Source organism: Haliaeetus leucocephalus, unplaced genomic scaffold (assembly GCF_000737465.1).
Source record: "Haliaeetus leucocephalus isolate CR32 unplaced genomic scaffold, Haliaeetus_leucocephalus-4.0 Scaffold730, whole genome shotgun sequence".
NCBI lineage: Eukaryota > Metazoa > Chordata > Aves > Accipitriformes > Accipitridae > Haliaeetus > Haliaeetus leucocephalus.
In genome coordinates, this window is record NW_010973166.1 from 651569 (window position 1) to 669983 (window position 18415).

At 41.8% G+C, this 18415-nt stretch overlaps 1 protein-coding gene across 1 annotated transcript in view; it reads left to right on the forward strand.

Moving 5' to 3' along the window:
- ACBD6 (acyl-CoA binding domain containing 6) overlaps positions 1-18415 on the forward strand; it is an 88469-nt gene that overhangs the window by 37043 nt on the left and 33011 nt on the right. The window contains exons 5-6 of the mRNA XM_010580713.1: positions 793-898; positions 7757-7846. Coding sequence (XP_010579015.1) covers positions 793-898; positions 7757-7846 — 196 coding nt within the window. The remainder of the gene's footprint in view (positions 1-792; positions 899-7756; positions 7847-18415) is intronic.

The following is an 18415-nucleotide window of genomic DNA, read 5'->3' on the forward strand; positions in this document are numbered from 1 at the left end:
GCATGAGAAGCTGAAAAATCCTTGACTTAGTATAAACACTATTTGGCAACAACTGAAAACATCAGTGTGTTATCAACATTCTTCTCACGCTGAATCCAAGGCATAGCACTATACAAGCTCCTAGAAAGAAAATTAACTCTGTCCCAGCTGAAACCAGGCCAAGAGTATGAATGGGTTAAAGAGCAAAATAGAGTGGAAAAAGGAGCTGGAAAAGGCTGATAAATATGCTCATCTGGATGTAGCCTCTACCTATGGAAATCCTTAAGCCACTGAGTTTCTAAAGCTGGGAGGATCCAACTGGGCATAGATTGTTTTGCATGTGTCTCGTTTTTTCTGCTTTTTTCTCCTACCCACCATTAGTGGCCACTGTCTGAGATGGATGGCATCAGAAGGGTCTTTGGTCTGACCCAGAGTAGCAGTTATAAGTTTGTATAGCAGGGAGAAATAGCAGCTTTAGCCTTTTATTTTCTGTGGGATTGCAGTGATTTATACCAGGACTTGAATGTGGTTTTTGCTGGGTAACTTTATAGACTTCTTGTGCCACTTCATGGGAGTAAGCTGACTTTTGTCATGGCATAATAGTGTTAAAAGCAACCTTTGTTTTCTAGGAAGCAGGATCTTCTGTCTCTTAACTTGGGAAAAAAACATATTCTGCATATGCAATACTAGGTGTCTGTTTAAGTCCAGTGACAGTATTGAAATGTCTGTAGCAAAGTTAGAGCATACGATGTGCATGTGGCCTTTGTGTTGTGCAGTAACATGGTGCTTCTTTTGCTTTTGTTTCCTGAATAGGGAAGAGGACAAGAACATTTTTGATTACTGCAGAGAAAACAACATTGACTATGTAACCAAAGCCATTCAATCAGAAAAAGCGGACGTGAATGTCACAGATGAGGAGGTATGGAGAAAAAGATACAGCCCATCAATCTTTCAACTGTTTTCTATGTTAATTTAGTGCCACTCCTTTTCAAAATTCCCTAGTTAGGATTCTTATAACAAGGTACTACAATAGTTGGTCAAACACTTGGTTATTGAGACAGGGATAATCTATTTGAATATAGCTTTCCACTACATTTCTAGCAATGTGGATGTACTAACTGTGATGCTGTAGCGTATCAGAAACTTACTTCCTATGTTATTTTCAGCAATGCCAGCAGCCACTTGCAAAATAAGATCTTCTGAAATACCCCCTCTCCCCACCTCGTACACTAAATGTGGTCAAATGGAAGTAGGAAGTGACGGAAATGGCTTTTTTGACTGATGATCTCTGTTCACGGGTGAAGTAGGATTTCTGCCATGCCATCAGCTTTTCATTGTTCCCAGGTGGAGGGCAAATGAGTGACACTGGCTTTCCACCTTCACAAAAACAGTGATATCGTCCAGTCTTTCTCTGCTCATCAAACTCAAAACACCATTTCGCCCTAAGGAGATAAGACTGGCATTGCCAGAAACCTCAAGAAAAAGATAAGGGTCTAAAATTGTGAATTGGCTTGATCCTTTTCTTGGTAAAAGTAAACACCTGGTGTGGACAGTTCCCTGTTCATCTTTCAGGAAATGTAGTGGTACCAGCTTTATTCCCTTGGTTTTGACGCTTGCATACTGCCACCTAGCCCTGCTCATGGTCCATCGTATGTACAGCTACTTTTGCCCACTGCTTTCCAGCACATTGTGTTTTGGTGAACAGATGAAGTGCTTACACATTCATAGACTGAGACGCCACAAATTCAGTTGGGTTCTCCTGTAGCTCTAAGCAGATTTCTGCCCTCTGAGCCATGACAGCCCCGGCTGGGGCTCTGAATGCTGATGGCAGAGCCTTTTATTATTAATCAGGAATTCATGTGAATTAATTTTCAGATGAGAGGAGGGAGGGTGTTCACGATCAGGGTTGGAATTTCACATCATAAATTCAATGAACTGAAACTGTCATGTGCCACACAGTCACTGCAACAGCACCATTACTGTGCTCCCTCCCTCCTTCCGCTGATCACACGTTACAGAAGTAAATGTCCAGGGCAGTCCCACAGAACATGGCTGGAGTCCTTTCATTAATAAAAGCTCATTTGGGGGATCACACACATGCAATAAGTATATAATAACATTATGTTAGCATTGCTTCATTTCCACTGGCAAGATGCTCTTTCATAGTTAGCAAGTTCAGAAGCTCATACCTTCCTTTGTGTTCAAGCAACAAATGTGCTTATTTTCAGCCAAAGAGATTTTGTTTTTTAAAAAAAAATCAAAATATTTGGTGAAAGATGGCTGAAATATTTTTGTGCTCTAAACACATAAATGTTTAGAGCCAGATCTGAAAACTGCCAGGTGACATCCTTTTTGGGAATTATCCATGAGTCTTTGATGTGAAAGATCTACTTCTGAACTAATGCATATTAGCACATGACTGTTGCAGAGTACGGAATTGCTTCAGCACAGGCAGGAGCTGAAAACCCTGCCTACCTGTGAAGAGCTCATGGGAAGATTCCCATTGGTGCAAAATTCCCCCATAGATTAAATTCTCACAGCCTCAGTGATTTTGGCTTACCCCAGCAAATGCTCAAACAGGGAAGTAAGAAGTTTTGGCTGGCTTCATTAGGCTTGACTCTAACTGGTCCAAAAAAAAAAACCCAAAAGCAAAACCATATCAAAAAGAAAAATCTGAAAGAAATATTTATTTCATATTATGTTAAGAGCTGAAACCATTACCAATGTTGTTTGGTATCCAAATGTGTTCTTAACCATCTGGAGCATAGTTTATTTTCCAATATCATGCAGGTTGATTGAAGTTTTAGAACCCATTTTAGACTAGAGATAACCCAGACCGAGCCTTTGGTAGAGTGAAGTGTATGCAAGCACAATCTTGTCATTTTTATTAACTATTTTAGTGTTACTGTATAAATACATCCTGCCATATCCAAAAGATGCTTCTCCTAGCCCTCTGAACATAACTCATGCTGTCAATCCTTTGATTTAAATGCATATAAATTTAAAATGGCAGCAGGGATACATACAAAGAGTTAACTTACTATAAAACAAAATCTACTGAAGCTCCAAATAGTCTTGTGCTAAAATGCAAAGACGCTAGGCTCAACCTTTCCTTGTACAATAAAGACTTGACTGAGGTTGTAAGGTGTTCAGATTTTATTTGTGTGTGATACCTTAGTACTGTATCTAATTGTATCCCCTCATTTTGTGCAAACCTGAAATAAGTGAAAGAAATGAAGAATAAAAATGTAAAATGAGAACAAGTGAACTTAACTCGAAGCAAAAGGATTTCAGAAAGGGCAATAGAAGTCTCTGGGGTTTAGATAGATGCACTTGGCAACTTTTAAAGCGTAAGTGGTCTTCTCCCCACAAGAAATAAAGATCTTCATGTACATCATTCAAGACAGGTTACCTGCTAACAGTTTGGATATAATAAACTTCAATTTAGAATTAAACAAAGACTCTAATGACAGTAATCAAGTACAAACTTCCATTTACTGTATCTGAATTGCCCAGAGTTCAACAGAATAGATTGCATTCACTTAGAAAAAGTAGCACAGACTAAAACAACCTGTTTCTCTTGCCTATGTCAGCAGGACTAATGAAATAAGATATAGACTGTGGCTGTGAAGTTGCCACTGGTACATCCTGGTAGTGTGGATTGCTTGCTGCCTTTTTGAGAACAATATTTCTTCAACTTTTAACAAACCAGAAACTGCTCAAAGACATGGATGAGTTGCTTTTGTAATTTGTGCCAAGGGCTGTGGAGGTTGTAGATAGAGAAATTTTTTTTCATTGTTGGAGAAATCCCAGTAAACAAACATGTTACCTGTGTGCAGTATTTAAGCCCTTGCCAAAACTTTAATGAAAGGCATCTGAAATGATGCTCGCTTAGTCCCCAGTCCTCATGCTTTTGAGACAGCAAGTGCCAAATTGGTGCCAGCTTGCCAAGGAAAGGACAGGGGAAAAAAATGGGTTGAAGAAGGTTCACATACTTCTGGATTTACACGTTTATTTCCATTAGAAAAAATTTCCCAAATGTTTCAGAGCTCTGAAAGTGATTGACTTCCAAATCAAATCTGAAGTTTACCTGTATAATTGCAACAACGGCCCTTCCATTCACTGTTTTTGCTATCACCAGGCAGGGGGATGCAGCCGTTCTATATATATCTCTTCTTAATTACTGGTAATAAAACACTTGCCACAAGTTAGAGTGGCTCTCATTGCTATACAGCCATTACAGCTGCAAACATTGTGCCTAGAAGTATAGCTTAATATTGTAGCACATCCATTCAGTTTGGCTTTGTTCTCTTCTTTCTCCGCACTGGCTAATTGATGTGAAAATCATTCCCATCCGTTTGTCTGCTGAGACTCAGTATATCTGAGACGAATCCCTGTCCTGTGCTTTGTTTGTGAACACCCTGTGACTTGGAGCTGAGCAAAATTGATGTGCTGTTGGCTTGAGAAACTGCTGCAGAAGCTGGCCAAGCTGGCAGCAGTTATCCAAGCAAAGCACAGAAGATTTAAGAGGCAGGGTTAGTGCACTGGGGCTATTTTTATGCTTTTTTTTATTAAATACTTCAAAGGCAGGGGAAAATGCATCCTCTCAAGTAACTTCTGCAACTACTGTCCTGTGTTTGAATTGCATGGAGGGAGTACCTTGATGTTTGATTGCATTTAGTCAAGAGCTCACTACTGCAGTGCTTTCCTATATGGAATTATTTGTGTTGCTTTGAGTCTCTCACTGCTTAATGAAGTACTCATATGGGAGGTGTTTTGGGAAGGCTCAATCTGTGGCTTTTAAGATTTCTGCCATGTTATTTAAACACACAAACACATTATATACTGACATAAAGCAGCAGCTGCATGGACTAAAGAATTTTTCGACGCACATAGGCAATACCCATGCTATACAAAGAGTTGGACTGCACATTCAGTTTAAGTTTGTCTTATCGCTAAGGTTTGTTTTAAGGAAGACATGAGAAACAAGTGGACTTTGTAGCTGTATAGCTGCCTAAGTACATTAGCTAGAACTCCTGAGTGTTTAATTTGCCTGATACTATGCAAACAGGAGTTAATATTATCTTGTTTTAAATACAAGTTTCTTAGTAATGCTTTTTGTTATGCAGTAAGTAGGTTGGGATTCTTCTGCAGGTATTTACTTCCACATCAAGTGGTGTGCTCTTGCACAGAAGGTCTCCAAAGTCCCTTACACCCTGTGTTTAGGGCATAGCATGCTGCAAGGATGCAGACATTTCTCAGGTGGAACGTGTCAGCTTTTTAGTAGTGCACAATTACAATGCAGAGCCATTTAAGGCACTAATTGGAAAATATTGTATCCATTTAGAATTGCAGAGAAAATATATAGGTAAGCAGAGTGTAATTACCCAAAGTGGAATTGGCCCAAGACTTGAAATCCATACTCCTGCAAATAGCACAAGGAGATTTTTAATGACTATAGATGATCAGGCTTCAGTTTCTTGTCTTGTTCAAAAGGCAATGTTTGCAGCAGAACTAGCTTTCTAGTGTTATGGAAAGGCACCAGTTGCACAGTGCTGCAGTACCCCTGACCTGACAGAATTGACAGCACTGTCTGTCCTGAACTGTTGGTTTTACTTTATTGGCCTCAACCAAGTTCAGAACCAATAAAATTAGATTCTGCTTTTCCAGAGACAAATGCAAACCAAAATATTATAGCCACTAATCTGTAACGTGAATTTTGATATAAAGGATAGAAATGCCTTCATTTTGTCGTGTAATTGCACAATAATTACACTTGTGTAATTACAATATTACTCATCTGCACATATATAAAGAAACTGAAATAATATGTTGAAGTGTTTATTGCTATTGTGCATATTGCAGATAGTGCTTCTTTCTTTTGAAATGAACATCTGTGGCACAAAAAAAGTTGGTATTTCTCCAACTGAAATCCTAAATCTTAAGTAATTACCAGTGCAGAGATGAGTTAAGGATGCTAAACATGACTTAAAGATCTTTCCATGTTTACCAATTGTTTTAAATTGTACTCTTTCCCCCTCTTAGACTTTGATAGTGGTGTTGAGTGCAAGAACATTAATCATTAAACGGCCCATGGATGTCATCAGTGCTTCCATAGAAAGTCATTGTCAGAAAATTCATTCTAATTCAAGGTTAATTAGTATAACATTAAAATTATGTGTTACAAAAATTAATTACTTGCTGGGTCAAAAAGTGTGTTAAAAAGCTTAATGCCTTGTGTCTGAGATCGCATTTCCTTACTCAAAATCATGTTCTACCTCTGCTGCCCTGCCCAGGAATGTCCAGCTTCAGTTGCAAGGTGTCTTCTGCCCCTCCTGCTGTTTTGGCACCATGGTTGGGAAATTTGGCTCACAGTTCCTATTAGCAGATAAATGAGTTGCTCACCTTGTTCCCCACTGCTCCGTTGAGAGATTTATAACCAGCCGTGGGGTAATTTAACTGATTTCATTTGTGAAGGTGTGTGACTGTTTTCTGTAGCATACTGGAAAACGCAGGTCGGTCTGATGGTGTCAGTGCTTGGGGGATGATTTCTTGGTTATCTGCAGGGTGATTTCCAAGGAATCCCCCGCAAGTGTGCCACACGCTGTCCTAAATCAGGAAAGACTGATACTAAAAGTAAGTCTAATTTACTAAGTGTACATAGTAAACAAAGAAGAAAACCTTCTATCTCAAACTACTTTGAGCTACCTTTCTCTTCGGAGTTGCCAATATATAAAATCTTCTATAGTTCACAGAAAATGTCTTAGAGCTGCTTGTCAAAAGGCTCTGTTACTGCTTCGAATGCATTTTTGCATTATAAGAAGATAAGCACTCCAGCCTCAGCACAGGGCTGTTAAAGTGTGTGAAACTGTATCACAGCTCTGCTGTGATGTCCTATTGCAAAAACAAGCATTACCTTTCACAGGCTTAGCTGTACTAGCCCAGAATTAGAGCAGCACCTGTGAACCGAACCCCAAAAGCCTGGCTTTGCTTCAGTACATCCATAGCCCTCTCTGAGGCCAGCTGGGTTTTCAGATGTGCGTGTCAGCCCTCAGAGGGGTCCTACACCACTTCTCACGTCCTTGACAGGCAGGAGGATCTGAAGTTCCATTGCTCCCCTCCCGTGGTGGCAGAGACATGCCGAGAGACTGCAGGTGTGCAGAGACTTGTAGAAAGGGGATGGGAAGAAAACTATGGAGGTTTGGACAGGGCTGGAGGCATGGGTGCAGCAGCCCATGTTGCAGAGCTGAGAGGGGGACAGTTGCAGGTGATGCCTGCCCAGACACCCAGTTTTCATCTTCTGTTGCAGCAGTGCAGGGCCCGTGGGTTGAGTGTTTCAGACCTGCCAGAGGAATGAGCTTTTGGGGACTTGGCGTCTGGGTGGGGTAGGCAGCATTGAGAATCTTACCCTTACGCTTACTGCGTAAGTCGTTGCTCCCAGAAAAGTCAGAGCTGTCAAAATCCCAAATCTATATAGGAAAACAAATCATGTCATGGCTCCTGCCTTTCATGGTTTGCTGCTTTTCCCCTCTAAATTTTTTGCTGGCTTGTGGGTTTGATGCTAAATTAATGAAAAATTCAACTATGTGTCAGTTTTAACATTTCTAGCATTATTCTGTTAAGTCCAAATCTGAAGCAACAGTATGTTATATACTAATATTAGTGTAGGGTTTTTTTAAAGCCTGTGTTAATTTTGTTATTGGTACTCAATAGCAAGACTGTGATCCTCTGTGCTTTTTTTTGGCTGTCTTTGTTAATTTTTGCCTGGATGTTGCAGGGCCGGGCTCTGCTCCATTGGGCGTGCGACAGAGGACACAAGGAACTGGTTTCAGTACTGTTACAGCATGCCGCTGACGTTAACAGCCAGGTAAGAAAGGAATGAAAAGTTGAATTTGATTGATGTGTTACATAGCCTCCTGACCAAATGTTTCATAGGAAACTGAATTGTTCCAAAACTCTATAGCAAGTTCTCTCAGGGCACTTATTGCAGAGAAGAACATCCAAAAAGGTAACCTGGAAAAAATAACAGAATTTGGTTGCATGAAACACATAGTCATAAGGGGCCTTTTTCAGTTCCTGCTGAAACTTCTCCCTGCACTAAAGTTTTTGTTCACCTGGCTGTGGTTTCCAGTGTGACTCGTGGTACTAATGGCAAGAGGTATTTCCTGCATATGAGATGTTTGGTGGCTTCCTACATAAAGTGCATTCTCCAATGTATTTTTTGTAACACTACACTCTCAGTAGATCTTTGTGGACTAATGGAAGAGAATCCCACTTTGCCTAGGAGAAAAGTATCTAATAAATGCCTGGTTTTGGCAAAGCTCACCGCAGGCGTAGGTGATGCTTCAGGTCACGGTGTGGTGGGCACATGGCAGCTAGAGTAGGATCTCAGTGCTGACTGAGGGCAAAGTCAAATGGCTTATGCCATTTCCATCCCCATATACCCACCTCACCCTCTTGGGAGTCACGATTTCTAGCACAATTTGATTTAACTGAACATAAAGCAGCTTTTTAGCCACTGCAGTTTGCAGCCCACATGTCTGAGCTTAACTAGCAGCAGTTTTAGGGTACCTTAATAGACCAAGCTGTGAACTGCACTGGTTCAGTGACTACTTTGCAAGTGATTCATTCCAGTCAGCCAGCTTGAGTCTGCCTGTGCTCATGAGTCAACGCTCCTAGTTTTGTCTGCTTGTTGTAATTAAAGGCTGACCTCTGTAAATGCGATTGTGTTTGGAAATAATTGTCCAACATATTTCTGTCAAATTATGATTGACTGCTCTTTACCAGCATGGCACTTATTGGCTTTGCTTTCCTGCCCAGTTTGGACATAGATACACCTCTGCTGACAAATCTGCTAGCTCTTACCAGTGAGATCTTAAGCAGCCTTGCGATAAATGCTTCAGGAATTTGTGAGAGGGGGACCTTAAGCACAGTTGCAATCTGAAGGCTTGTGAGCCAACCTGTGGTGTTCACAGGCTACAAATAGCTGTGTTGGTATTTATGTACACATGAAATCATTGCAAAAAAAAAGTATTTCTTGCCCTTGTCTGGGCAGAATTGCAGGTGGGATGGGTATTAGGAAGCATGGCTCTGCAGTAGCTGGTGAGGGACGTATCTTCATGCTTAGACCTTGGGGATTTCAGTTGTAATGGATTTTATAGGAGGTTTTTCCTTATGTAGAAGATGGGCAGTGGAGCCAGTACAAATGGGGGGCTTTGCACGCCCCCCTGTCAGACTAGACCATTGCCTTTTAGGGAGAGCTGGTGAGTGACATGTCGGATACATATGAGAACAGCTTTACCTTGAAATCAGGGAGGAGTCGGATCATGACACCTGCCCGTCCCCTTTGTCCTGGCAGCCGGGGAGATGGTTCTGACTGGGACGCTGTACCGCCGCAGCAGTCTGAAAAGTCACTTCTCTTTGACACTTGTATCATTTCTTTGGAGGTAAAGTCTGAGTCTTAGAAGAAAAAGCTGAAGGGAGAGTCATCTTATTTTTCCCTGAGCATTAATTTTCTGTTAGATTCTTCTTCCCCTTTTTTCTTTTTGATGTATTGCACATTTTCTAACCAGATTATTTTTGGCCAGTAACAAAAGGTTAATAATAGCCATAAAAAGAAAATCAATCTTTGAATATTTTTTTTCCCCCCACCAAGGTAATAAAGGAGAATTTTTTATAAAGGTCTCTGTTCGCACGTAGGTGTGTTCCCAGAGAAGGCAGACACATTTTTATTCTCAGCCATATATAAATTGCAATAACATTTCAAGACTTTGTGACCTAATGTTTATTTCTCTTTTTTTTTTATTTTGACCTTTACCCTGTAAGAATTCACATCCAAAGCAAGAGCAAAAGGAATTTTAAGAGCAACCAGAAGAAAAAGGGAGAGGGAAAAACTCTGGCTTCCTAACAGGCTATAAACACTGCAGTGCCTGCTATTATACATTACCAAATGCACTATCAGTTAATGTGTAGGCTATAAAGAACGGTGGGTTAAGTGTAAGGGAATCTCTGGTAACTTGAATCAGTGACGCTATTACTTTAAAGCAATGTGTTCTCAGTAGAGGTTCCCTTCGCAGGCTGCTTGCAGTACCTCTACCAGAGCCTGGCGTGCAAGCAGCCTCTGCGATTTCCACCTGCTGCTCAGGTCTTCAGGTGTTTTTCTGCCTTGTTCAATTTTGCAGCAGTACCTGCACACAGGCAGCATAAGAGATGAAGAATAAATTAGGAATTATGAGGGTTTTGAGGAGATAGTGAAGGAGAGAAATGTTATAGACCAATTTTTTTTTAAATTGCCCGTGTTTTAGTATGCTTCTAAAAAGTTGGTCAAACAGCGCGACAGATTTATACTCTCTTCCATTACCTTTTTAATAAATGCTCTTCCATCTTGGCTCTCTTGGAGTGTGCTAAAGGATTTAGCTGCCCTAAGCAGACAGTGGGATGGTGCTCTGCTAGGTGACCTGGAGCGAGTCGTACCAGTTCGCTGTGCCTGTAGATGTGGCTTATTCACTTTTTGCTGCCTTACTTTAATTATCTTTGTACTATCTATTGTCCAACTACTTGCAGTCGCTGGATCAAGAGGCTCTGCAAGAGTCAACTTACTGCTCTTTGTTGATAAGCAGCTTGGGAGCAGGAGGAGAGGTCACCTGGCTCTGCTCATTCCTGTAGCATGCTCAAAACTGCTTTAATGCTGGGAATAACCACGCACTCCTGGACTACAGTGGTCCAGCGCCTGTGCTTTTTGTTTTAAACAGTCGTACTGCAGTTTCAAAAGGGTGGTTCACTAATGTCACTGAAAAGCTGCAGCCATTGAGTTCTCTGATTGTTTATAATTAGCCCTAATAGCACCTTTGAAAAGAGGTGGTAAGGGATTGCCATGGGCAAGGGGACACAGAAAGGCAACGGGCTTCTCTACTTTGTTGAAAAGGGGCATTTGTGTAATTGAATTACCTAAATCTTCAGAGCCAGAGGCCATTTCAAAGTGGGTGGTGGTATGGTATTTTGGAACTCTGCTGGAAATACCCGGAGCTTGGAGCTCAGTCTGAAAACAGCCTCCTTCCACTGGAACTGTTTGCCTAAAATATAGGCTTTTAATTGAGCGATGGAAGTGAAAGGAAGGGGAGTATATTCATAACAGTTATGAAGGAGCTCGGCAACGTGATTATAATATCCATTTCTAGCTTTAAAATATATGAAGACGTGAATGAGTTTTCCTTGCAGAGGATGAGCAACAAAGGAAAACCTTTTTCCCCTACAGGGAGAGTTTTTCCTTGCAATGGTTTCTCTGGCCTTGGAACGGAGGTTTTCTGGGGCCAGCGGAGGCACTGAATGCAAGCTGCGCAGAATTGCACCCCAGCTTCGTGCTCCCCCGCGGCTGTGCCATGGCATCCTCCGTGTTCCCCGAGCCAGGAGCAGCGAGCTGGCCTGGTCGGAGACTTTATTTGTCCTCGGTTATATCTGGTGGTGCAGTGCCAGCGTGCAGGAGACAGCAGAACTCAGCTCCGCTCCTGGATGTGAAGCGCTGCTCAACCAGCTTTCGGAGGAGCTCCTTTAGCGTATTTAGGGGGAAGTTTAGGCACAGTATACTGCTCCAGTGCTGTTAGGTGGAAGAGTGCTCTTGGGACAGGGTCTAAGTCTAGTCACCTCCTCCTGCAAGAGCAAGGCAACTAAGGCAGCTTGAAAAGGAGGATTCTATGCTCTGGTGCAAAGGCCCCATGCGATTGCTCATCCTACACAGGGAGCATCCTACACAATACAAATCACTACTGCTGTTTTAAGAAAGATGAAGGGCATCGTAGTATAGTAATTGTCCAATGAGAGAGAAAAGGACAAATAGCATCTCTCATTTGTAACGTCAAAACAGTAGACCATAGACTCTCCTCCTGGACTTGCTGTGGCTGTACTTTGCTCCATTTGTGGGTATGCTTTACTCCAAAATAATAATGTGTGTTCAGGGCATGCCCTTGGGAATGTGCGGGGAGCTATCCTGGAGTGATTGCTACAGATCAGCTTACTCTGAAAAAGCTCTTCAAGCCTATCTAGTCATGTGAACAAGTCTTAAAATAAATATTGTTAGTTGTAAGTGGAACTGTATCACATGACACACAGGATAATTAAAGGCTGTGTACATATCTGTGGTAGAGCAGATGAGTTAAAATTGTATCTAAGCTTTATTTTATGATTTTTAAACTACATAATTGTGCAGTTCTATTAGTTGGCTTATCAATGTTATGGTAATCATTTATGTATGCTTAAATTGTACTATAATTATCACTACAAGGATGAAAAAAGCTATAACTGATCTTCAGTTTTTATTTGCTGACCTTTCCTAGTAAAGGTGCAGATCACTGTACTGAGACTTTAAACCGTTTGTCAGCAAGTTTTCAATGGTCACCCATGGACCCACAGGGGTTTGAGAAGGAAACGTGAGAACCAAAACTGAAAATGATCGGGTTAGGAAATCTGTTGCTAGTATATGTGGATTTTATTTTATTCATTCATATACACTAGTAAGTCCAGTGAAAAGCATCTAGTGTCTGTGCTGTCTGCAGAAAGAGTTGGCTGGTCATTGGTGCCAATGTTGTATCTGTATCATGTACCAATTCATGCAAGGCTGCACACTTGTCTGAAGTCATGCTTGTTAGCATGTGATTTTGAGTTAGCTGGATTTTTTTTTCTTTTTTTTCTAAAAGACATCTAGAGTAGCAGGAGGAGCGTGGTTGCCTCCCCAGCTTGTCTTTTTTCCCAGTCCCCTGCCATGCACCTCTAGCAGACAGCTGCTTCCCTCCTCTCTATTTGCATGCTAACACACTTGTGAGTCAGAGGGCTTCTGGAGACAGGGACATGGAGTAGCTGTCCCCTTGTAATACTTTCACTCACGTCCTCATTGGAAAAAAAAAAAAAATCTTTTCAGATGAAGACAATACAAACATAATAAATGGCAGGGAGGGTTCATCTCCCTCATGACTCAATCCTTCTCAAACAACATTATTATTGACTGGCCTATTGGTTGCCAAAAAGGAAAATCAATTGTACTAGAAGTAGTTGCTGGGCCACAGATCATGGTACTAACCCAGCAGAGACAGGTTGATTTTTATCAACTATCCAAAGACTAATTTCCACCATTAGCTAAAAATGAAGTAGAAATTATGGATATGTCGAAGATTGCTAAGATTGGTGGTCTGTTGTTTTTGTTTTATTTGTATGGTTTTTCTGTTTACATGCCTGACTCGAAAAGGATTGTGTCTGTATAGGATAAAAAGAAGGAAGGAAAAGTCAGGCCTGCTTGCCTGCTGTCACTGCCTGTTTTTTTCTTTTCAGTCTTGTTCTTTTGGATTTCACAGCAAGAATACGAATTGCTTCAGTCTCTGCATGGGCCTTGTATTGGAGGTGTTGTGTAGACGTTTAAAAATGAAGCTGGTCTCAGCAAACATGCATCCCTTCCCTGCCACCTGCACCAAATATAGGTCATGCCCTCATTTTTCTGTATCTGTAGGGAGATGTTGAGGAACTCAGCGTAGGCATCTTGACAGTTCTGACCAAGGACCAAAGGCCACGGGGTGTATCTACACAGCTTTCCCCCTCCCCAGTGAATATGTGTGTGTGTCCATGCAGCCCACCACCTTTGCTGCAAGCCAGTTGGTGACAACACACTTGTAGGTAGGATGCCAGCTGCCAAAGTACTCTGCTGTTATGACCATTCTCTAAACCTGGCCGAGATTAAAAAGGAAAATGTCGGAGCCTTGTGCCCTTGCAGTTAATGTCCCTAGTATAAATTTCCCCCTAAATATACTAAAAGCCTGGCTCATAAAGCCAGGAGGGACCCTGTCCTGGATCTGATGATTGCTGCAGAGTGTTTGGCGTAGTTACGCTCACAGCAAGCAAAGGATGTCACAGGTACTGCTGAACTGACCGCTGCTGTCGTAGGAAGGTACAGTGGCAAACGGGCAAAGACACTAAACAAAGATGAAAAGCAAAGCAATGTGAGCAGAATTATTAACCACAATAGTTTCCTTCTTTCCTTATACCTCCCCAATGCCTGTCTCGATATTTCTGTAGTCAGCTTTGCCAAGCAGATCTCAGAAGACTCTGGAGGCTTATAGCCCTTTAGTCTTGACATTGTTGCCAATGGGTGTGAAAGCCATTAGCCAAAAGAAAGGAGAGATCTGCTTAGTGAAAGGGGTAGCTTTCTACATTAAAGCATTGACATGGTGCCAGTCACACAGTTATTAGAAGTGGCACAGCTCCATGTCTCTCCTGCGGGTCTCTCTATGGAATGTGGATTGGCAGCAGGTTGAATGTTAAATGGTCACCACTCAGCAGATGCTGATTTTACCTACTGGGAGAAAAGTCCCTTTCAGCAGAAACATTTGCAAAATATTTGCAGCTCTAAATACATGCTGGAAGATGCAGAGATTTATCCCTGGTTTGCTCTTCAGCTTCTGAAGACACCTCAAGCCTCATCAAGACAAACTGTAGGTTGTAGAGATGATGAGATGTTTCCTTCTGCTTGTGCAGGCTGGGCTATTTTGCATTGTTTCTTCCCATCTTCCAGCTTGACATGTACAGCCTTTGTTTCTTCTGCTCCCTGTAGACATATGAATCATTGCTTCATTGCTGGTGCAGCAAAGCAGTTGGCACCCTTGCTCAGGCAGTACGCGTGCAGCATTGCCTGCAAAGCAGGCTCACCAGCCGAGAAAGCAACTGCAGGCTTCTGTGTTGTTCCAGCAGTGATTTCAGGGTCCATCCACATGGTCCTTTCAACCGCTACATGCAAAACCAGTGTTTGAAAAGTGAAATCAAGAGCTGCTTCTGAAAAAAATTGCAGTGGTCTCTGTTGCTTTACCTTCAAACTCTAAAACTGCTTTCAGGGTAATCAAAATGTAGGGTTTAAAGCTGGGGACCGAGGACAGCAGCACATTTTAGTGGATTGCTGTGAGATTGCATGGCTTGTGGGCATCACCTTGTATTGAGGGCTGTGTTGTGCAGAGGGAGGAGGCACTTTCCATGGCCAGTGCTGGTGCAGGAGGAATGCAGTCTGGCAGTAGACACATAGTTTTAGCTCAGGGAGCATAACCACCCTCTGTATGAGGGAGTCTTGTGCCTGTTTCCATGCTTGACCAGCACGGCTATTTTGTGGTATAATGGCTACAATCTCTGCCAGTGCTCACAGTAGACAGAGGCCAGCAGAAGTGAGCTCTGAGGTCGGTGCAGGTGGCAGCATGGTGCTGTCATGTGTTCTGGTGCAGAGGAGGAACAGGCATCTTACTCCTTATCGTATATGTCTTTGCAGAGGCAGGAAAGAGCCTTACCTTGAACGCCTCCCTCCGAGGACGTGGGATGGTCCCATGCCCCTTTGTCCCTTGGTCTCAGGGTCATCTTTGAAATAAGCATGTGTTAAAACACCTGTAATGTGTGAAGTCACTGTTGGAAATGTTTTAGCCCCTCATTAAGGTGTTTGCTTAACTGCACAAACAGGATACCACTGGTAGCCAAGCTGGTTTTTCAGGTGAATGCATCACCATAGGAATGGTCTCTAGTTGCTTCATTTCCTATAGCCTTGGCGTTACCTCTCCCTGCCAGAGGAGCCACCTTTGCCAAGCAATCAGCTACTCTTTGCTCAGAAAAGATGGTTCCTGGAACATCTTTTCTTGTGTTCAGCCTCTTGAAAAAGCTTTGCCTGTTTTGAAGGAGTTAAATTCTGACACTCACCTTCTCCCTGAGGACTTTTCAATATGAGAAAGTCTAGTTTTACTTTCCAAATGGTATTTTGTATTCATCTGTTGTCAGCAGTTGTCTCTCCCAGTTTAGTCTAAAACCCAAAACTAAGCAAACCGACACACAACACAAACCAATAAAAAAACAGTTCTGAGTGCACCATTGGGGCGTCTTGAATTTGCAGTCTGGTGCAAAGTACTCTCGTTAGTTTTTCCTAAATAAGATTGTTCTAACGCTTTAGATGTCAGGGAAATAACTCTTTATGCTTATTTTGTGTAGATTTTAGATAAGATTTTTGATGATCATATCTGTTTCTTGGCTCCATGGATTATAAGTGGCAAAATGGCACTCAAAAAGGCAAAGCTAATTTAGGAGGTTCCTGTCTCTCAACTTGTACATCTTACTTCTGCATCCAGGAGAATACCTGTCAGTGCAGGAGTATTTCTAGCTCAGTATCGTGTCTCCAGCAGCAGGGAAGAGTGAATGCTTAGGGGACAGAGTAGGGTAAGTATACAGTGATAATTTAATATATTTTCCCAGAGTCTGCGGCTTGGAGGCTTCCTGAACCATTGGTATTATCTTTGCGCTCCTGGATTTTTTCTTTGATAAATTTCTCTCATCCCTCTTTGGATTCCCAACCTTTTATGCCAGTGGGAGTTCTGTAGTTTAACTGTGCATTTGCTTTACACTTGCCACAATCATTTCATGTGAGAGCCCATCGTTCTTGCGTAATGAGAAACAGTAATTGTTCCCCCAGTTACCTTCTCTGTCCTGCTTTTGACTTTATTGGCCTCCTTGATTCCCCTTGATCACTTCTTTTTCAGACTGAGGAGTTTAATCTATTTAATCCTACCCCATTTGGAAGCTGCTTGGTAACTTTGCTCTTTGTCATTCTTTGAATCATTTCTAGTTCTTCCTTCTTTCCTTTCAGATGAGGGGAGCAGCACTTCTCTCAGTGCCCAAGCTGTAAGTGCAATATGAGGTTTAATGAAGCAATATAATCATGTTTTCTTATTTCCTCTTTTTTTGTAAATGCTTCCTTATTGTTTGCCTTTTATTAACTACCATTGAATACTGAGCTGGTGTTATAATAGAGCTGTCTGTAATAACTCATGATCTGTTTCTGCAGAGGTAATACCTAGTTCAGAGCCCATCACTGAGGATTTAGACTAAAGATTGTTTTTCCATATGTGTGTTACTTGGTGTTTATTAGCACTGAATTTCATTTGCAGTTTTTTCACCCTGTCACTCTGAGATCCTTTTGTAGCATTTTAGTCAGCTTTTGGTTTAACAGACTTGGATGCTTCACTCTCAGCCTGCTTCCCCTGTTCATTTGTGTGGGTTGAATAACCCAAGCCCTTGCACAGATCCCTCAGAGACTCCAGCAATCACCAGCAATTGTGCAAGACAGTTGTTTATCCTATTCAATCTTTACTTTTGTAATTGGTTATCAAGCAGTGCAAAGACCTTCCCTCTCGCTCTGTGACAGTATTACTTAATAGCCTTTGGTGAGAGTATGTATCAAAAGGCTTTTGGAAATCTACCTGAACAGGCATCCCTGCTGGTGTGAGGGGCAGCAGAAATCTCGGCACTGCTTGCCTGCATAGGGAAACAAAGGCTGGTGCCGTCCTCCCTCTGCCTCTCACAAAGAGACTGCTCAGTTGCTCCCTTTTGCAGCAAAACAAGTAGATCCTATCCTAGAGTAACTTTCTAGTTTATCTAACAGACCAACCGGCTGTCCCAGCTTAGACATTCCGTGTTGAAATGGGTCTTCTGTCCTCTTATGACAAGGTTCAGCTTGGCTGGAATAAATCCCCCTGTCCTGAGAAGGGTTTCTTATAAAATGAAGGCCTGAACTTACATGAAGGTGGAAGGTGCGTTGAAGTTGTCTGCCGCATTTATTCTCGGGTTAGCAGTTGGCTATCTGCAGGCTGGATACCAGCGTTGGAAGAATTGGTAAACTTCCATCGTCTAAATCCATTTCTGCTGTTCCAGCCAATTATACATTAAAATGAGCATGACAAATAAGTGTTCATTTATGGGTCAATAACTCCGTAGTATGTCTGTGACATGGCTGGCCAAGACAATCCATTTCAGTACAGTCCTGGGCAACCCAACATCTTCAAGTATGTAATTGCTTTTATAGGGAAAGAGAAGTAATAAGGATAATGTAGCTATCAGGCCCCGACTCACTAGTTCAGAAACTTCCCCTTGCCAATCAAATTTCTTTGGTATTCAACCTGTTTTAGGCTTGTTCCAAAGGCATTATTGTGATGTCAGAAAATACCCTGATGGATGTATGCATTTTCTCTAGTGTTAGATGTTACTTTCTTGAAGACACTCGTTTTTTTTCACCAGCCAATTAACTATCTGTATGAAGAGCCAATAGACAGGGGTGCCTTGTCCCTCTCCTTTCCTTTCCCCCTCCCCAATTATATATATATTTTCTCAGCACTATTAGATTATTAAATACTTAATGACTATTCCATTCCTGCTAACTATACTTTTGATGAGCTGCAGTAATAAAACTTTGTAACAGCAAAGTGTGTGTCTGGTTCCTTTATAGGAAGGGCACATTTGGGGAGCTGAAGTAATGGGGGATAAAACTCAATTAATGAATAGAAATAAAAAGAAGTAAATGAGGTAATCAAACTCAGAGAAATTAGTATTGGCAGGTTCTGAATGATGCTCTTGGATGAACAATCTTTCAAAATCCTTCCTT